Below are 25420 nucleotides of genomic sequence, written 5' to 3' on the forward strand. Positions count from 1 at the left end.
TTTGGGGGCAATTACTCGGGGCCAAGTGAACCGCACATGGACCTACTCCCCCAGGGAGCAACGAGAACTTTTACCTTGTTGGCGATGGTGACAGAGCGCCTGTGAAGGGAGGTTTGGGCTTGAATTTAATGCAACCGGTTGAAAGAGTAACAGTGAAGGGAGAGGGGTAAACTTAAAGGGTATATACGAACGTCGTCCTTTTAAACCGCGCGATGAAATGGTGCGGAACTGGCATTAAGGGGAGCCAGGGAGATCTAGATTCCCTCAATTTTAAAGGACACGGCCGTTAACCTCTCATCCTTCGCTTCCTACCTCTGCCTGAGTTGTCCCTTCAGTCCCTATGTTTCCCTCGCTCCATCAGCCAACGCTCTAGTTTTAGACAAAAGAGAATCGGTATCCCGCAGTGAACTTTTCGTGTGTGGGGTACCGATTTTAGTGCGATCCATTTAGGACGGAAACGAATGCTTATTTCGTCAGCTTGATCTTTCCTCTTAAAATTCACGTCTCCAATAGGACCTTTGATAGAAAGCAGTATTTACTGTAGTAACCATTATTCATTTATTAAATTATTTGCTAAATAACGCAAGAATACAGCTATAGCAAAAGGTGAAATTGCGGAGTACTTATTAGTTGAGTTGAACTCATTATCTACAAATTTTGTTGCTAGAGCTGCAGGACGCAAAGAGAAGTCTCAGATAACTTATTTTGTGTCAACTTACATCACCGTACTCTAACTTTGAAAGTTACCAACGTAAGAATTTTGTACGGAGGAACAAGGCATAATAGCGTGCTAATGGCTTTTCGTACCATTTTTTTTAATAGGTAAGTATCATAAATATTTACGTAGCTTCAGGGTAAATTTCATGCAATGTTGGACAATATACTCTTAATTATTATGCTATGTGCATTATGTTTGCTCTAGTTTGAATTATATTGATAATGAAATTGATTAATTTTGTATTTTTCAGACCGAATTTTCATTTCATTGGTTCACTCAGGCCTTGCCTATATATGGCAGGTGATTTTCTGGGTGACTTCAATTCTTTCAGGGGTATTATTGTCTAATTCAGGATATGTTCCATAAAAAATACGCCATTGTAACGTAAATTCATTGGTACACCATCTTTACCTATCACTCGTATTCATTACGTAGCTAAATAAAAGTCATGATTATTTCTTCCTCTAGTTTTCTTCTTTCTTCTTCTTCTTCTCGAACTTCGAAAAAATTACTTTCGTATCACTGGAAAGATAGGAATTTCTCTTATTCTGCTCATAATTATTAATTACTCTTAGCATCAATTTCCAAGTGAGAGCAGTGAAACAAAAGCATTAGAATTACTATTTGCGATTGCACTTGGTTATTTTTACTGGAGTCGGAACAGCTTTTGAAAAGTAATTTTTGCTAGTTATCCACTCCAAATCCCGTGCGAGTAATCATGACATTTGGTTATCCATTTGACGTAATGAAGGCACCAGTCTATTATCACGCTTATTTAATTCTACCGATCGAGGTTTTGGCACATAATGCCATTTTCAGTGTACCTTCAAACGCTTAAATTATATTAATTGGATGACTAACATTAGGTATATAAGAAAAGTTTATAAACTGTTACATTTTCAAAGAGTAATTTGCAATTGTATTCACGACATTGACATTCTCACTGTAATTGAGACTCGTAACATTTTTTCAATACTCATGCCATCACAGGTCATGGAAGCGGGCTCCTTCAATGACACCCTCACCTTCCTCAGATGTAAACCCTCCCCATTTCATCTTTTTAAGGCTTTTCGTGAGGTAATTTGTAATGCATTTCTCTTCCTTGTCGTTGCAGGTCGGCCAACTCCTAGAGTCACGTGGTGGCAAGAGAACGCTCTCCTCGACGACTCTTTCGAGACGATCTCGGACAAGCGCGTGAGGAACGTGCTGCGACTGGAGCGCCTCGAGCGGAGACATCTGAACACAGTGTACACGTGTCAGGCGAGCAACAACAACCTCGTGGCCCCCATCTCCAGCGCAGTCACCCTCGACATGAACCGTAAGTATTCTCTTTCTTAATCATACTGTACCGACATCCATTGTACCGATTGTATTGTCTATTTGGACGCATGGGGACCGGTACTTTTTGTCCCAGCTAAGCGGCTGCCCGAATTATTTATCTACACCTTAATACCCTCAAGCGGCCTGAAAAGGCGTGCGGAGTTAGGAAACCAGCGGTATGATCTTAGGTTTTCCCGGCGTATCAGTTGCAGAAAAGTTTCTTGGGTTTTCCACCGGTTGATGTCGTCCATGTCTCCCGACGTTTCGATCCGCGACTTGCTGATCATCCTCAGGGGATCTTCCGAATCTTCGGGGATCTCTTCCTCAGGGGATATTTGGAAGATCCCCTGAGGATGATCAGCAAGTCGCGGATCGAAACGTCGGGAGACATGGACGACATCAACCGGTGGAAAACCCGAGAAACTTTTCTGCAAAGGAAACCAGCTGTTAGCATAGAAAAAGGAAACGCTCAAACGAAGTTCCACCAAGCATTTATTCAATTAGTCTATTAATGCTCATAGGAAAACCGATTTCACATGCTTGTCCAAATCTGCAAAAAAACGATGGCACTGCATGCGATTGCAAGGGCGTACCAAGGATCATAACTAAGGGGGGGAAGCCATGGTCTAGGGGGCGCCAGCCATGGTCTAGGGGAGGGGGCAAGGCATGGTCAAGAGGGAGGCAAGCCAAGTTGTAACATTTTAGCACGGAAAAAGTTAATGAAACAACTATTCTAAGAAAATCATAACAGCGCTATATTAGTGTATGAAATTATTTCTTGAAAAAATAGTTTTATTTTCGTTACATATCTTATACTAATACATATCATTTTTCGTGGGTTTAAAGAAAATTTCTTGAATACTTTCTTATCAGTTCAGTGCTGATTTTGCTTAAAGACTTCTGCGATTTTTGCTTTTGCCCCCCCCCCTTGCCCCTCGCTGGGTATACCCATGAGTGGTTGATAGATATAATGAATTTGACTTGTAATTACAATTTAATGTTATAATTTGTACCTCTACCTCTAAGGTGTTAATACTGGTATGCGCCGGACTCGAGCTCCTTATGAGTGTATATTGAAATGTGGCCCTTAAGTTCAATAGCTGTTATGCATAAGAGTGGAGGCCCCTCGATGGATCATGTTTGCAGAGAGAGTTAATTAGTACCATGTTCTGGAGTACAAATAAATTTCTCGCATTTCCATTTCTAAGAATGAATTTTCCGAAGCATACATTCTCCAAATGTCAAAAGTTTGTTTGCCCTCGTGGTTGGGCATTTTTCATTTAACCAGGTTTGTCGCTCGTTACCGATTTTGACCAACTTAAGGGGAAACCTGTGAAGTTCTCCAAATTATCCAACGAGGGTTAATGATCACTTTCTTTCATTGTTTGAGTGTGAATTTTAGGATAAATCCAAGTTGCGTGTTGAATGGTCATAGAGGATTAAAATAATGTACTAAAATCGAGACCATTCTAGAAACTGGATGTATGCATAGTGAGGTCAAATATTTCGGTTCAAAATACCACGTTAAGATACCATTACAAGTATCATTCGATTGCATTCCGTGCGCCATTTTAAAACTGTATTCGTATCGAACATCGGTTGCGTCCCCAGCTATAACTTATGCTCAATTACATCGCTGTGTTGTTGCGGATTGGGTTAATGGTTCTTCACATTTTCCGTCCGAATACCCTTTCAGCCTTTGGGAAAACGAGCCATTAGCTCCGGCGGAATTCGCCCAGCACGAAAAGAAATCAAGTGGGTATTACTGTGGTTTGTATCCGTATCGGAATCAAGCATGCCTTCCAGTGCTCTGGAATTGAGTACGCATCATCGCATGCAGTTGTTACTCGAACGAAATTTCAGTTCAGGTATTATGTTTCAGCGGTCGTGAGCTTCTGCCATAATTCTTCGTTTTGCAGTTAGAGAAATATTTGTATAGTTAAAATTACCACTTAGCTAAAATACCAACTTGTAGTTCAGGTATTTGAATTTGCTATTTTCGTAATGTAAATTCCGTTTCGATAACATAGCTTTTAACGGAATGAATTGCCTTAATGGTGTTCTCATTACATTGCGTTGCCCTTTCGTTGTAACCGTGGCTGTATAAAAAATTGACATGGACCTTTGACACATTGCGTTTCTACTTTTTGTTCACATTATATCAGAATTCATTGTGAAAAGCCGGGCGATCGTTCATGCCATTAATGTTACATTTGAGTTAAAAATGTGAGGAGTCGTCGGTAAATTCACAGGATAGCCCTTGAAATAAAACGGAGGTAATGTTGCCCTCAAAAATCACCATAGAAGCTGGAATAAGTTAGACATAAATTGTCGTTCATGTGTAGCCTAAAGTTGCTGCCGAAAGCCATTTTGCCCTTTGAGTTGTAGAGTAAATAAAACGTTTTCCTGTACTTAGAAAAGTATTGTCATAACGCACTGCTTGACATTTGGATTTTCACGTAGAATTTCTGGTATAATATTAATAACGAAAAATATTTTTTTAGCTATCAGTCAATTGAGTTCGATTTGAATTAGAGATATTTGTGAAATTTTATTTAAACTGACAATTTATTAAATAAATTACCTTACGTTTTCAGCTGCAACTTCCATAAAGCTTTAGTCCATTAAATACCTTCTCTTGCATATGCCATTAATACCTCCTCTAATCGCAAACACTCAGCCTAGATAATGTTAAATGGCTCATAATAAATATTTAATATATATTCACTCCACCTATTAGATAAAATCCGGCCTTCATCACTAGTTTGATTCAACGAATAATGCTGCAGAGGGACAAACATTAACGAGACAGCGCGGTCGTAAGCGGAAGACTGAAGGACTGTGCTTTGTATTTTTTTTGCCATAGCTGCCATGTATTGTTATGGTCCCCAGACGGAGAAGCATTTTTGCAATTTAAAATTATGCCTTTAATAAGATCGAAGAGAATTCTCTTCGCTCTTGGAGTTGCATTTGAGCTAAAGCCATAATTCAAATACTCCATTTGTCTCTTTTTACTATCGTGACGTATCATTCGTTTTCCTGTTTTAATTCGGAAACGTTATTGAAAATTTTCTGTTACTTTATTTACTTTTATTATTATTCAAATACTCCACTTTTTATAACCGTGACTGATCATACGTTTTACCATTATGTTTTCAAATGACTATGCAACAGCTTATACATGATGCATGGTGACTTTCTGCTGTCTATGACTTTTATCACCACAAGCCAGCAATCTCAGCACCATACACTTGACATTGTGACTGCTTTACCCTGTGTTTCTGGTCTCCTCCCATGCAACCATTCGTATGACGGCTTCCAACTCTTGACGCAGGGGCCTCAGTTGGCTTTCCCTGATCTGGGATCGGACCGTTGAACGTGCACACTGCCGTGTGGATATCCTCATGAAACTGTCTTTGTCACACAATCCGTGGAGAATCGGCGTCACTGAAGAGACGCGCAAACATCCCAAGCCCGCCATTCAGTAATCTGCGGTATTCTGTCCGCGTTTCACCTTCCAAGCCGCTGCTAGTGCGGTCGCGGCGTGCGGAAATGGACGGTCTGTGGGTTTAAACTCTGCCACTAACCTCAAACTCCATTTTGTAGCATGAGAGCGAAGGGTTGATTTATTCTAAATGAACTATGGTGTTCACCTGAAAACCGCGATGCGTTGTTAGTGCGGATTAGCTCCTGGAGTACGTATAATCACGAATTAGGGTGTAAATGTGATCTGTCTGCATTATGTTATATTTTTCTCAAGTTTGAATGGCCAAAAATGTCAAAGGGTTTCATTTTTTTCATTGAATAAGGTAACTAGGTGAAACTAGAAACCCATTATTACTTAGAAACCCAAAAGAATTACAAATCTTTAATTTAGCTTTTGAGGGTTTGATTTTGTTTGCGCTAAAAATTATTCTGATCGTGATGATATGTAGAATTCTTTATAAAATGGGCATTTCAGCGACGAATGTACAACTAAATAAATAAATGCCTATTTTTTGAGGAGAGCCTCAAAATTCAGACTGTGAAGTTGCTTTTGTACGGAAAAAAGTTTTGTGTCGGGCCGAAAGCTCTTAAATGGCTTTATAAACGTATATAGTCAGAAAACGAATTTAGGTAATATCATAACGGAATTTTAACTATGTTTATATCCCAATGATTTTATTTTGAGGAGAGGCATTGACATAAGGTGATGGAATTGGGGTGAATTGGTATTCGCTCCGGCATAACTCGTTCTGGCGGGGAGGATTTCAAGTGCTAGTCCGGTCTGCAGGTGTAATAATGGTCGTGGCCCACGAGAAAGCTCGCTGTTAACCACTTCCGCAACTTTCAGCGCTGGCCAACATCCATGCCGACAAACTGCCCCACGCGTGTGTGCAACACCGCAAGCTCCCAATGTTTTCCTTTTCCTCCGCGCATTACCTCCGCATTCTTTTGGCTCTGGCCCCCTCCACCAAAACGCCCACTGCCATTTCCTACCGCGATAAACAGTTTTTTCCCTCGCAGTACTTCCGCCCCCCCCCCCTGCGTGGCGCCATCTACGAGTCTCCCAACCGCGAAAACCACCCTTCAGAGTGAGTGCTTCGTCGTTATAACTCGTGCGCCTCTCCGAGATAACCGAAAATTCCATTCCCTTGCACTCAAATTTCCTTTCCCTGGAACTGCATGCTACCTTGCCTACAATTAAATAAGGGAGCAGTCAAGCATAAAGTAAGCTCGTTTTTAGCCATTTTCAACTCCTCCCTCCCAAAATGTGAACAAAAATTTAAGTTTAAACCGGAACCCTACCCCCATCCTCTGAGTTGCGTAAGAGCCTCCCAGGAATTATGCCGCACGGAGCATGGGAGGGTTTAATGAGCAAAAAGCTGTTGGTGTTATTTTTAATTGATTTATAGCTACAAGAAATTTTACACTAGATTCCGGCACACTTACATCGGGCTGGGTCGGTCAGGAAGGCCGTCGGTCTGCGCTGGGTGGCGGTGACACAGGCGGGTCAATCCGGGGTGTGGACTTGATGATTTGGCCACAGTTGGATCTTATTTCTTTCTAGCCGAGGATTGATTAAATGCATTATCAAATTCGTGCTCATTTTCAGCTAAATCAAAAATGTATCCTAATCACGAGTTATTTTGAGTTTTCAAATTAAATGATCAAATATGAAGCTTCCTTGATATTTATGATTGAGTTGAAAGTACACGAGTTATCCGAGTGAAAAATATTTAAATTTGATTTTTATAGGACTTACGCGGAGAACATATAACCTCATTATATTTCTAAGTCCGACAGAAACGTTAAATTAAGAGGAATACTTTCTTGGGCGGATGAGGAGATGAATTCTTTTAACGCCAAAATAAATGCTAGGTGGAACTTCTTACGAGAATTTCCATTTTTTGTTGATGCCCGGTATTTTATCATCTCCTGAGACGAGCCTATTTCGGCGGCTTGCGGGATAGTATGTAGATATGTCAAAGGTGAGATGAACATGAAGGTTTAGGCCATAGTTTGACGATTATCCTACAAGGTTTCTAGTGAGTCCCTCGATGCACGTCGGAGTGACTGCGTGACACTTTCACTTCGCTCGGAGCAGTTTCCAGTCAGAAAATTCCCACTCCAATGTTCATCGAGGCCCACCCTAAACAAGAGGGGGTCTTAGCAACCGGGATCTCGTTCGCTTCCCTTTGTGATGCGTACAATCGTCTCGTTAATACGACGTCGAGCTCGAAATTCGATTCACTTCACTTTCACCCCGTTTTTTTTAAAGCCGTTTCGCGACTGGATTAACATAGCCTTTCACGTAGAGGTGTCTCCGCGGGAGGCAAAAATATTTTATTTTTTGCTCCATTTAAGATTACGGACTCTATTCATCAGGGCGTCGTGCGTAGAGAGGAGATGACTCTTCATAATTCATCCCGAATTCTATCTGTGCAAAATACGCGCAAATTTTCTGCTGCCATCATCCATGTGAATGGAACGGGGCGAAAATTGGAATTTGCATTTCGCATCAAATTTTATAATTTAGTTTTAAATTATAAAAGTTGATTCCTACATTCCTTCATGCGTGCAGGCATGCATTATGTAAATTCTCTCTAAATATCCATGTTTAATTTATACTCCTGTGATATTTGTGAATTTATATTCAAATTTTCTGCGTGGAGTCAGGCACAGATTTGTTTGTAGTTATGCGGAGCGAAATTTTTTCCGTAGAGAGTCTTTCCCTGTATTTTGCGTTATATGCGTGCTTTTTGAGCACATGCTGCTATAATATGCAATCTTTAGCATCTATAAATGGACTATTATATTTTTCCTGAGTTAGTTTTATTTTTTCTATGTCCTTATTTTATAAGATGCAGCTGGCCTAAACTGTCGATAGTAGCCCAATTGTCTATATTTAATAAGCATTACATTCTTGGGTGAAATAACGAGTTCTAGTTCATTATAATTTATTGCTAGGTTGGTATAAGCATAAAATTCTAACTGTACGATGCATTATATAAAATCTTTAACTAAGACACCCTATTCATTCCCTACGATTTTAATGGAAATTTGCAAGTCTTTGTCATTGCCCTTCCGAAAGATCCTTATTACTTAAAAATCTTCAACTATTTTTTTAGCCTTGAAACCAATTTTTGAGGTATGATCTTATTTCCCAGAGGAATATTAGGAAGAAAATATAAACTTCGTTAGACCATTTCGTCCAAAGCCGCGGAAATAAATGTGGTCTCAGATGGTTATATTATTACGAGGAGATAATATCGGATCAGATTTAAACGATAGAATACCAGTTAATATTTAAAATAATCGTTATTTTTCATATGTGCGATTAATTTTAGTTAGAATTTTGTGGTGCTGGCATTAATATTGATAAGAAGTTATTCATTGGCAAAGGCCTTTTAAAATGCAATAAAAATTTTAGAATAAGTTTTGGAAAGCAATATGTAGGAGTTTCTGTTAGAATGACTGAAACCTCAACACATTAGTCGAACTGGCCGAAGCGACCAACGGGAACGATGGATTAAGAGAGATATTTTGCCTCACGGATAAGTATAGGAATTCATTTTTCCCCCGAATGATGAAGGACTTTATTGAATGCTAGGCTAGATGAATTTCGTTAGGGCATTTCCTCTTATTTGTAAGCGACCGGTGACCCCTGCCACACGCCTATAGAGGCGGGATGGGGGAAAGCATGTTGGTGTAGTTGTAGATAATAAAACCTTCTAGTTTTCCTCTTGCGATTTGTGGATTCAACCCCTGCCATGCGTCGTCGAGTCTGCGTGAGAGACTCGGACCAAATGCATCGGATCACGCGATAGGGTTGGTCGGAAGTGAGACGTTAAATATCGGCGCTGGCCCGTCGTTCACTCAGTCGTGAGAATCCTAGCGGTATCATTGGTCTTCCGCACCCGCCACAGAGGCGCTAGGAGGCTCCCCTAGAGGCGGGCGTAGGTATACCTACTTCCCTACTGAGGCTAGAAGCTTTAAGTTCGCGCGGGCAGGGTTCCAACCGCATGGCTGGGGGATTTGTGCGCCGCTCTGCGTCGGCCAGTGTGGATAACAGCGGTCGTCATATGGGTTACGGCCCAGGGGAAGCGCTCTCACCGGCCCTTGGGTGCCACAATGCCAAAACACCTAGTGGCCAAACGGACTTGCCTGAATTATTCCGTCTTGTCGCTTGGTTTGTTCCATCGGGCTGTAAAGGCATGTTTATAGAAAAAGTCAACTTAGCCGTAGGGAAGTATGAGCGAGTGATTTCGTTACTCTTACTTACTTTCAGTCTGTTAGGGTATTCTTTGTTTCAAATTGATCCGGTATTATCTCTTCGTTATTTTAACTTGTATCTCAGTCATCAAATCGTAACATTGATGGCGCTGAAAATACGGTGGGCTAGTGCAATAGTTCTGTACTCTTTTTTGTGCACGTTTTATGTAAAATACTTCGAAATATGAATTTTTTAGACTATTTTCTACATTCAGAAATACGCTTTGTACTTTGAAGGCGTTAAAACCCCCTATTAACTCTGTTAGTACATGCTACATTCCACTTGGGTTGGAAAATGCGTTTTCTATATCAACTCATTGTAAGGTCTGCTTTAAATGTATTGTCGTTTTGCTATGGTGTGTGCTGTGCACAACATGATTTATTTGGTTCTAAAGAATTGTAGATGTTTAGGGATTCATGATATAATTTCTCTGATACTTACAATTTTTTTGCAAACAGCCATTGATTAACATAGCGCCTAATAAGGAATAAATAATTCCTCCCCATCGGTTGGTTTTGGGTTCGACTCTCTGTGGATCCCAATTTCACATTTTGATTTTCAGCCACTGTTATCTTCCATATCCTCTTCAGCATCATTTCCGCCGTTCCGTAATCCGTTTGGCGTAAAAATCCTATCCACATATTTTATTTTATTCGACCAAAACTATGAATAAATAATTTTGTCTCCGATATGTTATGGAAGAAGAGAGGGGTTGTAGGTAAGCACCGTCTTTTATCCAATAATATTATTCCGATTGCCTTGCAGTTTATATCTCGCATAACCGTCACTTTTTTACTCTTTTTCATGAAATATGACAAGATAATCTGGTATAATTTTTAAATTCAACTATAAAATGGGACTATAATTTGATTGAAAATCCCTTAATTTTGGCAATTCTTATAATGGAACGGTAAATCTTTCTTTTATTTTTATTTGAAAGTCATAGAATTTTGTGTTCACAATTTATAAGACTGAGAAAATTCAGTACTACATTATAATTAATGTAAAATTCAAATCTTAATCGATGTGTTTGTATCAATGAAATTACAAATAAACATTTTATTCGTACTTCATAAGGTTAGAATACGAAAAAGTAGTGTTGTTTCCTATGTTGCGCAACTGATTTTGATTTACGTCTTTTTGAAAATGGAAAAAATAGCAATGCATGCGCCGTGTGCACCAGCGTAAAGAAGGGATTTGTGCACTTGCAATGGCAGCAGCATAATCTTTTCCAAGCATTCTTAAAAACGCACCCATGCAGTCGTAGGATCTGGAAAGGTAATACCGGTCACACACAACCCTTGTTGCCTCCAGAGCTTAGCGAGATACTCGGCGCTGATTCATTCTCAAACCCTCTGCAAACACGGGCGGAGAAAATCTCATAAAATGCCCGTCAACTCTAGGGGCTCAACGGGGGATCTGGCTGTTACTGTTTCCATGGATGGCGAGCGTACTCTTCACCACTAGTACAACGGTTTTGACCGGGATATATGCGAGGTTTTCAAATGTACCCTCAGAGATTATGGGATTTTCTTCGAGAAATTCAAACAGGTGTGATGAAAGCATTAAATAAGAGGCATGAACTTTATTTTATAAAGAAAGAATTATCTTTTTTGCATGTCAGTGTTTGTAAGTTGAAGAACAATGCTTACTATAAATGGAATGTAACATGATTTAATATTTCCTTGGTAGCAACCTTATCAGCAGAGTGTTATGGATATATAAAGATTGAAACTACGTTATAATACTCCTCTATTCCGCTATAGTGATATTTTAGTCGTGGAAAATTTATGAATTTACCTTAGAAATATTCGCTGACACAATAATGGTTTCCATTCCATAGTATTCCAATAAGTTATGGTTATGGAAAAAGTTGGTTATTTTTCTTCGCAGTAAACTGAAGCTGAATCAGTTATGCAATGGGACTCCAATATAAAATTTACTCTGTAAGCCGTGTCTGGTATTATATTTCGTTCTTTCGTTTTCCAATTAAATATGAATATGTTACTAATAACTGAAGACTATTTCTAATAATTTCATGATCTATTCTGTGACATCTAACCATTATGAAACATAAAAGTAACAAACTGCGTAAGGTTCAATATTTAATGGACACGATCTGGGTTTCTTAGTATATTTTATCGAATCTTACGAAGTCAAATTGATTATGCCAGGTAAAACATGGAGAAATTTGGTTAACATATTTAAAATAATTGAAAGCAAAAACTTGGTTATTCAGCATAAATCTTATTTGTTACTAGTTTACAATTATTTGGTCATTCTCAAGCAAAGGTGTAATGTAGGAGTTGGAGGAATAAAGACTTTGTTTTTCCACGAGGTGAAAAAACTAAGTTCTTAAAACGGTCAGGTGTTAATATTTGAATGGTAGTAAAGCACGATGTCGCCATGTGTAAAAAGCAAAACGTTTTATTCCTGCAACTCCTAAAATAAAGGATTTCCACCAACTCACGCCCACCACTGTTATTTTAAGGTGTAATGCGTTAATTAATACCAACCGAATTTACTGTGGAATAACAAAGTTTTCCCTCTAACTTATTTTAAAAACCTTGCGAAATGTCGTGATTTTATTTTCCGTGGTGAGTATTTTGTGAAGTACTATTTCGTCAACCTAGCTTTCACCTCCCAAACTATCGCATTGGCTTTTTACGAGCACGTTTCCTCTTGCCTCCATCTTTTTCCTCCTAGGCCTCTTCCTCTTCTCCCACCTTACTTCTGACTCATCCCTCCAGCCTCGTTTCCACCGAAAAGACGTCTCCATTGTTCCCTGCTGTGGCCGGGGCGGGTGCCTTTCCCTTACTTCCTTTAATTGGCTTAATGGTCGCGAAGCGTGGAAGGGTCTCAGTTTTCGCTTCATTTGCCACTTGCCCGCTCCTACGGCGGGAGAGGCGAAACGAATCGTATGGGAGATGGAGGCTTAATTGCCATTCGAATCTCGGGAAGCGAAAAGTTTTCGGCAGGAGAGGTTTCCCAGGTTCTGAAACCCTCTGCTGAAACTCTCCGAAAGTCTACTTTTCCCTCGCTCTTTATTCGGGTTTGGAGACAAAGGGACAGCCGGCTAAAAGACGGTATTGCGAGTGAAAGGGGAATCGCGTTTGGTAAATAAATAACTCTTTCCAGACTCGGTAGCGAGACCAGGAATTGGTTTCTGGTGTGCATAAATCTAGTGCAACTTGTTCCGAATCAGCCCTCCCCCCCCCTAAGATGTCAAAAGGTAACGATACTAAATTTTATGGACGCCTTCGTAGTTAGTACACAAGCCTGAGGAAAGGAGAACTCATTGTGATTAATTTTTAAGGATTTTCTATCATAACTTTTGTTATTTACATGTGTATTTTCTATAAGTCATTGAAAATGTTTTGCTTGAAATTACATTGTTGTTTTATCTTTGCACTTGTTCAAATTTAATTACGTTTAAAAACATTTCGTCTCTATTTGACCCTCAATTATTAATGGTAGAAACTGTTGTTTTTTCCTCATTTTCATTTTTTTATCCCATTAAATATTATTAAATTTAATTGAAGCGTACTTTTTCATAAGAATTCGTTATTTTATTCGGTACTAATTATTTCATTTCAGATATTTCGGAAAATATCCCTCCTGAAGACAGTTAATAGTTGAGTTTAACTCCTCTTTTGGTTATTACATAATCTAAAGAAATAGTCATTTCATCGCTTAAATTTACCATCTTCGTGAAGCAAAAATCCTCGCGTTGGTTTTAATTGCTTTCAACTCATTTTTCTTAATTAGCCTGTTATTACAAACCAGGGACCTGGAGCGCTCCTCCGCTCCGCTATACTCCGGCTCCATTGTCGGAGCGGAGCAGTTCAATTCCTACTGCTCCGCTCCGGAGCGGAGCGACGACAATGCGACCTAGGTGCTCCACTCCGGAGCGGAGCATTTCTTGCGAGAACTCCACTCCAGCAGGAATGGAACTGCTCCGCTCCGACAATGGAGCCGGAGCATAGCGGAGCAGAACACAAACGTCAATGCTTCGCTTCTTGGCGGGAAATCGACGTATGCACGCTTCTGCAGCCGTGGAACGCATCGGATATTCCCTGCGGCTATTTTTATGTTGAGTTATTAATCCACATTCTACGTGATTTGCGGTATTATTTAATACCAATACATTTCAATTCACAAATAGTATTATGCAAAAAAAGTATTTGTTTCAGGCGTGACTTAATGGAACCTTCTTGACACGATGAAAAGTAAAGATTAAAAAAAAAAATTGTGTGCGGCTGTTTATTCTGTCTTCTGTGCATTTGTACCAGACGATGACGTGCCACGTCGAAACCTAGGTCGTAAATTAAATATTTATGCGGAATTACAAAGTTTTCTTTACTTTTCATTATGTAAATAATACTTTTCAAATTGGGCAGTCCAATATGTGTTCTATTTAAATACCTTGCGTTAGATACTTTTGAATAATAAACAATTATAGTGATAATCTTAAGGATTAATACAATACGATAGTCGATAATCGCAATCTATGTTGTTTTTTAATTTGACAGGCTTTGTGTCGCCATTTTAATAATTTATTAATTTTATTATCGCATTATAAAATTCTTTGTCGGGCGATATTAAAAAATAAAAATGCTGTAGGCTAATATTTTCAAAATTCTGGGATATCGTTTTTTTACGATGCTATAACGTAGTACGTTTAAAATATTAACGATGCGGCCCTTCGTTGGGTGGAAAGAGCATTTCTAATGAAATTTTACAATACATATGTACTTGGATTAAAATGTAATATATATTTTAACCAAAGCCCATAATTTTTTCCGAATAACATGCTTTGTAATTAGAGGTTCTTCTGAGCAATGTCTGTCTGTTAAACTGAATTCCGCGATAACACCTATTTTGAAATGTAGTCTTTCTTTCCCAAGCAATGCAAGCATTTATTTACAAATGGTATATATTTTGTACATTTACAAATGATACCGATTTTTGTGATACAATTGCATAACAGTTGTATTTAAACTTCTTGTATACAGATGATTCGCAATTCAGTTGTAATAAAAAGGCAAAATACAAGGGAAACACAAATTTTCAATACCTTTGTAATAAATCTTTAATTAATTTTAATTATAATCTTTAGATCGTAAAATGATGGAAAATTGATATTTATAACTATAGAAAAATAATAGCATAATTTCATAATTGCAGACGACTTTTATTCATGAAAATATCGTAAACATTATGGCATGAAACGGCCTTGGTAACCATCAGTTGTTGATTTTTTACTCAACAGAGAGGATCACAATAAAATAAAGTTTGGATTCACGAGCGCATAACTTCGGAATACGCTCTTTTTATTGCTCATAAGTGTGAAAAACATCAACAAAATCAAGATAAAATATCCGTATATACCCTACAAGGCCAGTTAGTTAAGGCCAGGTACATGGCAGTATTGTCAAATATTCCATCTATCATCTCTGAATTTTATTGATAGCAAAGAATAGTATGTAAAACATGTAATAATCAACTATAAAAATCATGTTCACAAAATTAAATTATTTTATTAGTTTATTATGTTTCTCCAATGCCATTAAAACCCGCATAAATAATTATCATTGTGAATTATTGTTGCGGCCAGGAAATAATGTACATTATACACGTGAAAGATAAAAATCGCAGTTGGCGTAATTGCTGTGAAGACATTAAATAACATGTTGAAAGGTTTTACCTACGTATTCTTAAACGTATGCTTAAAATTTGAAACATAGCGGAAAGTAGTTCATCACTTAATTTTGGTTTCCAATTAAATTTTCGTTATAATGGTTGATTTGGCTATGGACATATTGATGAATATTAGTCAACTTTTACAAGGGTATCATTATGCTAAGAATCCGATATTTCTTTATAAAATGATGTATTCTAAATAAAAATGTCAAGAAGGGAATTGCTATTAAATATCGCTGTGCCATCACGTGCGGGTAACCCTTCATTATATTTCAATTTGTTAAGTTTTATTGTGGGTATTTCTATTAATAATTAATCATGGTTAATTCTATTTGGAAAATACGCACTTCAAGGTGGCAATAGAATTTATGGAACAAAGTTAACACAAAATTAATACCGGAGCGGAGCAGCATCATAGCAATTCGCTCCGCTCCGAGGAGCTCCGACATGCCCTCCACCCGAGTGCTCCGCTCCGACATTGCTCCGACCTACTCCGCTCCGCTCCGGCCGGAGCGGAGTGGAGCACCCCGGAGCAACAATGAAAATTCGCTCCGCTCCACTGCTGCTCCAGGTCCCTGTTACAAACTGACCTGCAATTTTTTTAAACATGCTTCACTGGCTGAACCATTTGACTTACCTGGGATTTTCCTCAGTCGTTCTCGCTGTTTAAGAAATACCTCAGATGAGGGATATGGAATTGGCATGAAGGCAGTATAAATACCCCGATTTACTTTCGTAAAGGTCAAGTATCCCGCAAATCAACTCTACTATCAAGGAATAGGAAGGTGATGATCTTATTTTGTCAGTTGAGGGATGAAACATGGACATTATCAAGTCAGGATGAAGAAATCCATGGAGTATACAGGGTTTGTCCCAAAAGTAATGAGCTTCATTTTTTTGCCACGCGACTGTACAACGCCACCTGTGCGACCGGCTGGAAGTGGTGGGAGGGACTCTAAGCCAAGGGGGCGACATACCCGTAAGGATAATGCGTATAGGTTTTGATACATCAGTGCCATCTATGCCAGTGGTCCAACGCTGCCGCGAAGTTTGAATGCACATCTCGGCGCGTGTTCTTTTACGCGTCACGATAGGGCGTGCTATTCAGGCTTAACAATGCTACTGCAATTGCGAGAAACTTAAAAGCAATGAATGTAGGAAAATCTTCCTGAAGAACTTCCCCAGGTTACTAAAGCAGTAACCATAATACAAGATTAATGTACAAAGTCATCTGGCGATCTGGTGGTTAGTGAGAATAATGATCTCGGAAACTTACTTCAGTGGACATTGGTATTTATTGATACAATAACTGGTAAAATAAATACAACAATAACAATTTCAATATGACATACTACAGATGAAATCTGTGGAAGTTAACAATTCTACAAGCACATGAGATGCACAAGCAACAAATATCAATGACAACATGAGAGATGAGCAGCCTTTGCGTAATAGGAGTCAGATTCCATAACTTCAGTAAACACTCCACACTTATAAACAAAGAGGGTGACCCAATTTTCCTTGAGGTAGATGTATCTTGCAACAGCTCAGGGACAGGGAAAATAATGCTAATCCTGAAACCATAGACCATAACAACACTTCACTAGAAATAAGCATGCAAGTTTGGATATCATTTCATGGAAGATAATTATTTAATTATGAAAGGAGAAGGACATTATTTCGTAGGAAGTAGTTCATGATGAGTACCCATTAGATAACATATCTTGGCAGAGGAATCTTAAAATGAAAGGTTCTTAGATGTTAATATCCATCACTTATGCAAAAGAAAGAATTCCAAAAGTAGACAACGAGAAAAGTGATGAATATTTTATACCAATGTAGTAGAAATTAAGTTCTCACTTAAAAACGAAAGAGAAAGTTTTAAGAAATGTAAACATTGTAGAACACTTAATGAATTACGCTCAACTGATGACTGTTAAACAGTTGAAAGGACAAAGTTGAAATAGCAAATTAAATACATAACCAACAAAATGATTAGCTTTAAACAAAACCAAAGCATATCAGTAGCGATTCGTGAGTAGTTTGAACACTAGAAAAACTGCAAATATAATGAAAAACATATAGAAATATAAGGAATACAAGACACCATGAAATGTTGAAAACATGAGAAAAGGTTTGCTAATCACAGGTTGAAATCAAAATGGAATAATGAAGGAAACAAATTACTCACATTTTCATCACCAAATACATTTCATACCAATGCAATTTAGCAATAACCAACATCATTGAGACTCGTATCCTTCATCGAGCACATTCCAAAATCGTAAGGGATACTGTAAGCAATAAAAAAGGTCTGCAGTTAACACTAATGACTATCAATAAGCCTCAATATCACGTTTGTTTACAGCGAGATTCAATATGGCAGCCCCCAGTTCGTTACTGCTCAGAAAAACAGGCTACACCAGCGCCTCTATGTTGGGTAGGCCGTTGGACCACTGGGGCTCCGGAAAAATCGAAACAAAAGATGTTTTCTATACGATATATCGCAGTTCTGTCGCCCCCTTGTCTAAGCTTGTCAGCGACGCCTCTTTCAGTTGCATACGAGCTTTCAGAATGGTAGGACTTCATTTTTAGTAAACCTCAGCGCAGTGCCTCGTCGTGGTTAGGATGGAGAGAACTTCGGAGCAACACTATGCGATAATGTTTTGCGTCAAACTTCAAATGATGGCGAAGGAAACATTTGATTCGCTCACTGAGGCCTTCAAGGATGATTACTTGTCGTACTCGTAGGTCAAAAAGTGGCTCAAGTCGTTCAAGGAAGGCCGGGAAGAAGTGGCCGATGAGGCCCGTTCTGGGCGTCCATCAACATCGCGAACGGACGATAATATCACTCGTGTGCGAGATTTGCTGAACAAAGACCACCGAATGAGTGTTCGTTTAATGGTAGAACAGTTAAATTTGCCGAAAACAGATGTCCGTCGAATTGTTCGCAGAGTTACCCGCGTCCGGCCAGAGATCCGGTCGTCATGGAGACTCCACCATGACAACGCGCCGAGTCACACCGCCTTCGTAGTCAACTCCTATCTGACCAGGATCGGTGTTTCAACGGTGCCACAGCCCCCCTATAGCCCCGGCAGACTTCTTCTTGTTTCTTAGGGTAAAAAGGGAGCTGAAAGGAAAGCATCTGGAGACCCTAGACAACATTTAAAAAACCACGACGCGGTGCCTTAACAGCATTCCGCAAAGCGAGTTCCAGAGGGCCTACAATGCATGGAAAACACGTTGGCAAAGGCGTATAGACGCGGGAGGAGACTATTTTGAAGTGTATTAAGTTGTATTATATGTTTGATCAATAAATCTATTTTTTTTAATGGCTCGTTACTTTTGGGACAAACCCTGTATTAAAGAAAGATTATGAAGATAATGTACGGCCTAATCAGAGTAGGAAAGAGATGGAGAATTTGAACGAAAATGGAGATAAATGAAATAGTATAAGGGAAGGTTGTAGTCAAGGCACTTCGGCTGGCATGGCTGGACCATATAGAAAGGATGGAAAAAGACAGAATGCTCAATTTAATTATTGATCACAAGGTGGTTGGGTTCACAAGGAAAGGTAGTAGGAGGGGTACAGGATGTGCAGGATTGTTTGAAGGCAATGGGAGTTACAAGATGGAGGAGAAAGCAAGAAGATGGACTGAATGGATGCATATAATAGAGGAATCCGAGGCCCACACTGGGCAATAGAGCTGCAGATCATCATGGATGGTCAAGTATCCATTTACAAATATCCTAACAATTTTTTACTAAGCCTCCCATATTGCTGTTGAGCGTATTTATCAGTGTAGCCCATGAGTACGAATGCATTCTAGGCTTTGAAATCTGGCAATTATTTCTAAAGCGAGAACGATTGGTAGCTAGTGATCTGGCTATTTATTATACATTTCCAACAGGGCTGCGTAACTTTTCATCCGATGCAGGGGAGCACATTTGGGTGAAAACGAACGGCGAGAGAAATAACCATAGAGGCCCGCGGGACGAACAAGCGGCAACCGGCGATGTTTCACATTGCGATTCCAAGCGTTAATCAAGTGGAAGGAAGCGCAGTTTTGAAACTGGCGCGAATTCCGCAGTGGGAGGGGCCCCCGCTTCGTGGCCGGTGCGCGTTGATACGTAATAGCTTTTCCATGCTTGGTTGAAGCCGGATTGCCGTACGAACAACGGGCGCGCACTCTTCCGCGTTTTTTCCCATCGATTCCTAATCCGTTCCCCGGCGATATTCAATCTGAATCGCGGCGGCGCGGATTCGGGACTTCTTTTTTTTTCCAATTGCGTGCGCCGAAATGGAAACCGTGGTTTTCGGGAAGCCCGGCTGGGAGCTATGGGATACTCTGGCCAATTATATCCGGGGATGATCGATCTATGAGTATCTTGATGGGGAGTAATTTGGCTTTGAAATTACTCTTGGTCTATCAGCTCAAAATTTAAATCACGTATGGTGTTCAATCTCAGTGTAGGTACCCAAGAGAATATAATCAATGGAAGGGAGTAGGTGAAATATTAATGTCTGTATTAGGAATGCAGGGAAGGTGATAGATTAGTGGGTAGAGTGCTTGGTTTATGATTGAGGGGTCCCGGGATGCAATCCCGAATGAAGAATTCCAAAGAAAAAGTCTTGCGAGAAATGCGACTTGGCCCATGGAAAGGATGTTCAATCATCTGCGGCTTATGTTATGATCAGGTCTACCCTCGCATATTCAGATTCATCAGTTGGTAATCAGGGAAGCACAATTGTTGATGGAGCATGTTATAGGATAGGTCAATTTTTGAGCTCTGCGCTGCAAGTTATTTAAAATATTATGATATCTCTTTATGTTGTCAAGAAGTAACTTGCTTTTAAAATCATTCCTTTTCTGTTTTCTCCGACATTATATTGGTTTAGGTCATAGATAGTTCTCAATCTCAGGTTACAAACGTGGTTACCGCAATGTTTCGAACTGAGTGGAATGTTGACGTAATAATAATGCAACTTGTTTTATTACTCGGTATTTTCTCGGCAATTCTCTAGCTTAGACACTAAGGGAACATATGATAACAACAGACTTAGTTGTTTTTAGAAAATGCTTTTTGTAAGGGCCGATATCGAGGTGTGCTCTGCTAATAATTTATGCGATTTTAATTCAGGTATTTCATTCTCGTAGTTTATCTGTTTATTCTGTGATAACCTACCTATCTCGATAGAGTTCATTGCCCTCGAAATTACTCCTCGTCCGTATAATCAAACTCATATTTGAGTATGCGTGGAACTAACGCTATTGGCTAATCAGAAATTATACCATAGGTGGAAACGTGGGTTATGTAATATATTACAAAAGAAACTCATGGTCTTGATTCGGTCATGTAATAAATTCGTACATAAAACGTATTCTTATATATTCTTTATTTAGCATCGAGCATTATGGTGACTGGTATTAGACCATTTTAGGAAAGTATTTTCATGCCACTCATAAGTACGGATGCCACAGTCATTGCCTTTAACTTTTTTCAGAGAAAACAATGTAAAATGGTGATATTTTCATTTGGAAACATTGTAAAATCCTATTTAGCACATATTTCCAAAAATAATTCTGTGACTACATGTAAGACGTTGTGGCATGCCTGATTGCGGCATAATAAGCTTCCCAATACTGAATTTTTCTTCAGCTCGAGCATTTTATTCCTATTATATAAAAAAAAACGGATTTGAAGGAGAACCTGTCATGAATCCGTATTGGGGGGATGTACAGAAAAATCGGGCGTAGGCAATATCGGCGGGAGAGTCATTCTTAATAGATCGGAGATCGCATCTGCAGATACGCTTCTTCAGTATTGTGGATCAGAGATAGAATCGGGTGACGCGGTTGCAGGGGTAACCTTGGATTTACACAAAAATTCGTATCCGAGAAAGGAATAGCGTGAGAGTATCCGAGATTGTGCTTGCCGGCTTGATTGATATGGGTGAAGCATGTGAGATAAACTGGCAGATGAGATAGAAACGAATGGTCGTGCGGTGGATGAACCCTCTTTGAACGTTTTTCAGTTTACTGCAGCTAACCTTTGTGAAACTGTGTGAGGAACCGTAGAGAGGCTTTGGGGTACTTTACCTAGCCATAGCTTAAATGAGTTTTAAGTCGAGTTTTAAGTAGCTGGTTAAAACATAGGAAAATGGGTAGTAGATATTATGCATAGTAGTGTTATATAAAAATAATTTAAAATGCTTAATCACATTTGTAGACACTAATTTGTATACACTACGTAGTTTTACTGACATCAGAAATAGGCATCTAGATACTGTAAAATTTTATAACTTTTTTGATTTTATGATCAGGATAAGGTATTGATGGCCAGACATATTTATTAATTTATTTGTGTTTCATAATTCGCTATTTCTCTCATAGTGAATGCTATTCTTGGGGGTTTTGCAAGATCGTAGGGAAAGAAAATTGCAATTATACATTAATGCCGGTATAACGCAAATTTAAAACGATAAATAATAAAAACACTTTATAGCTTTGTCTTTCAGGTAATTGGTGTTAAAATCTCCCGAAATCGATTATTAGTCTTGTATATCATATACTACACAACAAGATACGATGAAAAATGTAGCGCGAACAATCTGCGTGGGGCGAAGTCATGCTCCGGATCCACCGATTCTAAATCTAATTTATTGTCTTCCGTATAATTTGTTTATAGCTTACGCTGTCGTCCTGAAATCTTGAAGACTTACGTGTTACACCATTTTCTATTGTGAGTATGAACTATCCATATTTGAACTAATGATTCTTGATAAAGTGCCTCTCTGTAGCCAATATGTAGCCCAACTCATAAAGATACTATTAACTCTTTGTTTACTATACAAAAATGTTGTACTTAAGCAACCTTGATTTCGGCAAGTAAATTATCATCGTAAAGGGTACAAGTAGCCTTCATAAAGGCTTTAAATTTGAAAAAAAATGGGTGGGTGAAATGAATTATGTAAAATTCGAAATTTTTTGTGCGAAGATGGATATTGATGAGTATATCTTGGCGTAACTATGGCGATACCTCCACTGCACAGACACTCAACAATCGCCCACCCTTTCAAATCCGCTCATCTAGTACTGCTAGGGCTACTAGATGAGCGAAGTTGAGTCACTCAAAAAGAGGGTATTTTGGTTTGCAGCAACTTGAAATTACCTATCTCAGTTTAGAATTGTCATGCGTTGAGAAAAAAAGTTACTCATGAAATTAATCTCTTTTTGAGAAGATAGGTTTTTTTCTATTGAGTGAAACATACTATTGTAGATTCTTAATAATCTATCGAACGATTGGTGCGGTGATGGAGGTAATATTTCATTAATTGTTCGGGTTAAGTCGAGTCACGCCAAGATAAGTTATTTTGAACGGAATTTCTTTAATCCTTCCACTTAATTTTGCCTTCTATGTGGAGTGACCTTTACGTGAAGACCTTTACGCCTACCGCCTTGCAACGTGACCGTGTTAGGAGCTCTCATCCTCATGCACCGATGAAAGATTCCGCGGCGAGATCAGAACGATACTTGTGTTTCGGCTCGGCTTGGAGTGTTGGGCCTTTGACCCAGCCACGTGGCGAGGGAAGGTGAGGAAGTACAGAAAAGGAGGAGGAAAGGGGCACGCTTTGGGGTCGGAGACGATAATATGTAAAGACCGAGGTGAGGAGGTGCAGGGACTATCGGAATGCCAGATTTAGGGTTTTGAAAAGGGAACGGATGGGGTTTCTTCTCCGGGGCCCGCGTTAAAAGGCCCTGAGAAGGACCCGGTTGTCGGGAACCCTTCCTGTCCGATCCGGTGCACCTTCTCCTTTGATTCTTTATCTCTTATTCATCGCATCCCCTCTCCCAGTGAGACGATTTCGCATTCCCTCTGCGAGTAAACCCCAGGTCGCCCTTCCCCCCAAACACGCCACCACCCTTCCGATTCCCTTGGCAGCCAGTCAGTCAGTCAGTGCAACTTCTATTCAGGGAATGCCAAGGGAGTCGAGCGCCAAGGGTACCGTCCTGGTTATTGAATCAAAACCTCAGCCTTAAAGCTTGTGAAACCAGACGTTGTGTTATTTTACGTTGCTCGAGATGAAACTTTGGTATTGCAATATTTTTTGGCATGCAAAATTTCTGTAAATCTGTCAATATCCACCCGTTCCCACCCCTCCCTTTCGTAGCAACGACCTGCTACGCCAGCCTCAATTCCGTCTTTCTCTTTCTCAGAGATCACATTTTTACAGACTTCCTTCCTTATTCAACACTATTTCGTCTATCAGGGTTCCCACTCAACCGTGAAAACCTCAAAACCGTGAATGAGCCGTGAATTTCGTCTACCGTGAAAAAACCTTGAAATAGCCGTGAATTTCACCATAAAACTTTAAAAATCTCCCAAACTTATAGAAAAAGAACTTCAATTGACAGATCAAAAGAAAAAAAGATATTTCAATCATGTTTCAATTCCGAGCCACTTACAGACTCTGTCCACACATTTATCTCCACACGTATATTCAAAGTGCATTTATTATTGGTCCTTGTGCCATGACGACACATTGATCTTGAGCCTGTGATTGGGAGACCGGCAAACAAAGTATTAATTAACCCTGGGGAAAAATCAGACACTTCTTTACTTCCCTACCTCACTGCTCCCTCCATTTTGCCACTCACAACCTTAAGCTTCACCTAAATTTTGATATCGATAGGTGACGTCTTGAGAAATAGCACTTTCATTTCAATTCGTTTGAATTCACGGCGCCCGTCGCGGTTGATAAATTTTTAGTTTACGTGCGGGCGATGATTGTTACGTCGTCAATATTTCTGCCTAAAATGGCTTATCAACAGACCGTGAATTTGACGATATTTAGACCGTGAAAACCTGGAAAAAACCGTGAATTTTATAATTTAGTTAGAGTGGGAACCCTGGTTCACTTCCCTAGATCTCTAAACGCATATTGGCAGTAAAATTTAAGAGGCAGCCTCAAAAAGCCGTTTTCTCCTGAGTCTTAATTTTTATACTTTTTAATTTTATTTGTAAATTACGTTTGGTAAACCTGGAGATTATAATTTTCATATTCGTGAAGACCAAATTGGCTGATGTAGTACCTATTGGTTTATTATATGCCTTTGTAGAACTTCAACGTCTCTTCTAGTATGTAAAATAGGCTATTATTAATTTCATTTCATTACTCGATTTTAAATTACTACCGCAAAGGTTACCACTGTTTATATTTATTACATTTAAACTGATATACAATATTCATGATTTAAATAACTTTCTATCACTCCACAAAAATGTATGCAACTATCGAACCGAGTCAAATTATTTTAATAATGAATACCGCATACTTTTACAATGATAGGCCTGTACTTATTGTTGATATTGGTCGTCTTATCCTTCCAAATCTATAAAAATCGCCGAACCTATCATTTTTCTGTAATTAGTGTTGGCTTCAAAGTTCTACTTTTAATCGGGTGTAGTTGCTGTGAGAGAGTCTACAGTATTTAATACAAATTTTAGGTCATACACCACTGAAACAGCTACGCTAGATAGACAAGTATGATTCGTATAATAGATTTATTCAAACCCAGAATGACGTAATTACCTGTTTGAAAATGGAATATTACACACTAAAAAATATCTTGCACTGGGGTCACCGCTAGCATTTTTCTTACACATATATTAGAGCAGTAATTTTTGGCAACAAAATTTTTTTCAACAAGCCTTTTCCAATTCAAGCTAAAACTTGAGGCACGGATTTGGACTGCTGGAGTCATGCTATATGTAGTAAAAAAACCTCTGCAAACTTTCTCAACTCAATGAAACAGCCAATAAATATTAAGTATTTCGTAGTGCGAGCGATTTTTGTGTGGTTAATTTCTATATATTTGTTTAAGTACTTCATCCCTTATGATGCAGTGTTCAAATGCCAT

At 39.1% G+C, this 25420-nt stretch overlaps 1 protein-coding gene across 5 annotated transcripts in view; it reads left to right on the top strand.

Moving 5' to 3' along the window:
* Window positions 1-25420, top strand: part of LOC124167949 (nephrin-like) — a 567792-nt gene that overhangs the window by 101818 nt on the left and 440554 nt on the right. For all 5 annotated transcript variants that reach the window (XR_006866796.1, XM_046546015.1, XM_046546016.1 and 2 more), the window contains exon 4: window positions 1833-2036. Coding sequence is in view for 4 of the 5 variants with exons in the window: in XM_046546015.1 (XP_046401971.1) it covers window positions 1833-2036 (204 nt within the window). In the remaining variant the exon portion in view is untranslated. The remainder of the gene's footprint in view (window positions 1-1832; window positions 2037-25420) is intronic.

Source organism: Ischnura elegans, chromosome 11 (genome assembly GCF_921293095.1).
Source record: "Ischnura elegans chromosome 11, ioIscEleg1.1, whole genome shotgun sequence".
NCBI lineage: Eukaryota > Metazoa > Arthropoda > Insecta > Odonata > Coenagrionidae > Ischnura > Ischnura elegans.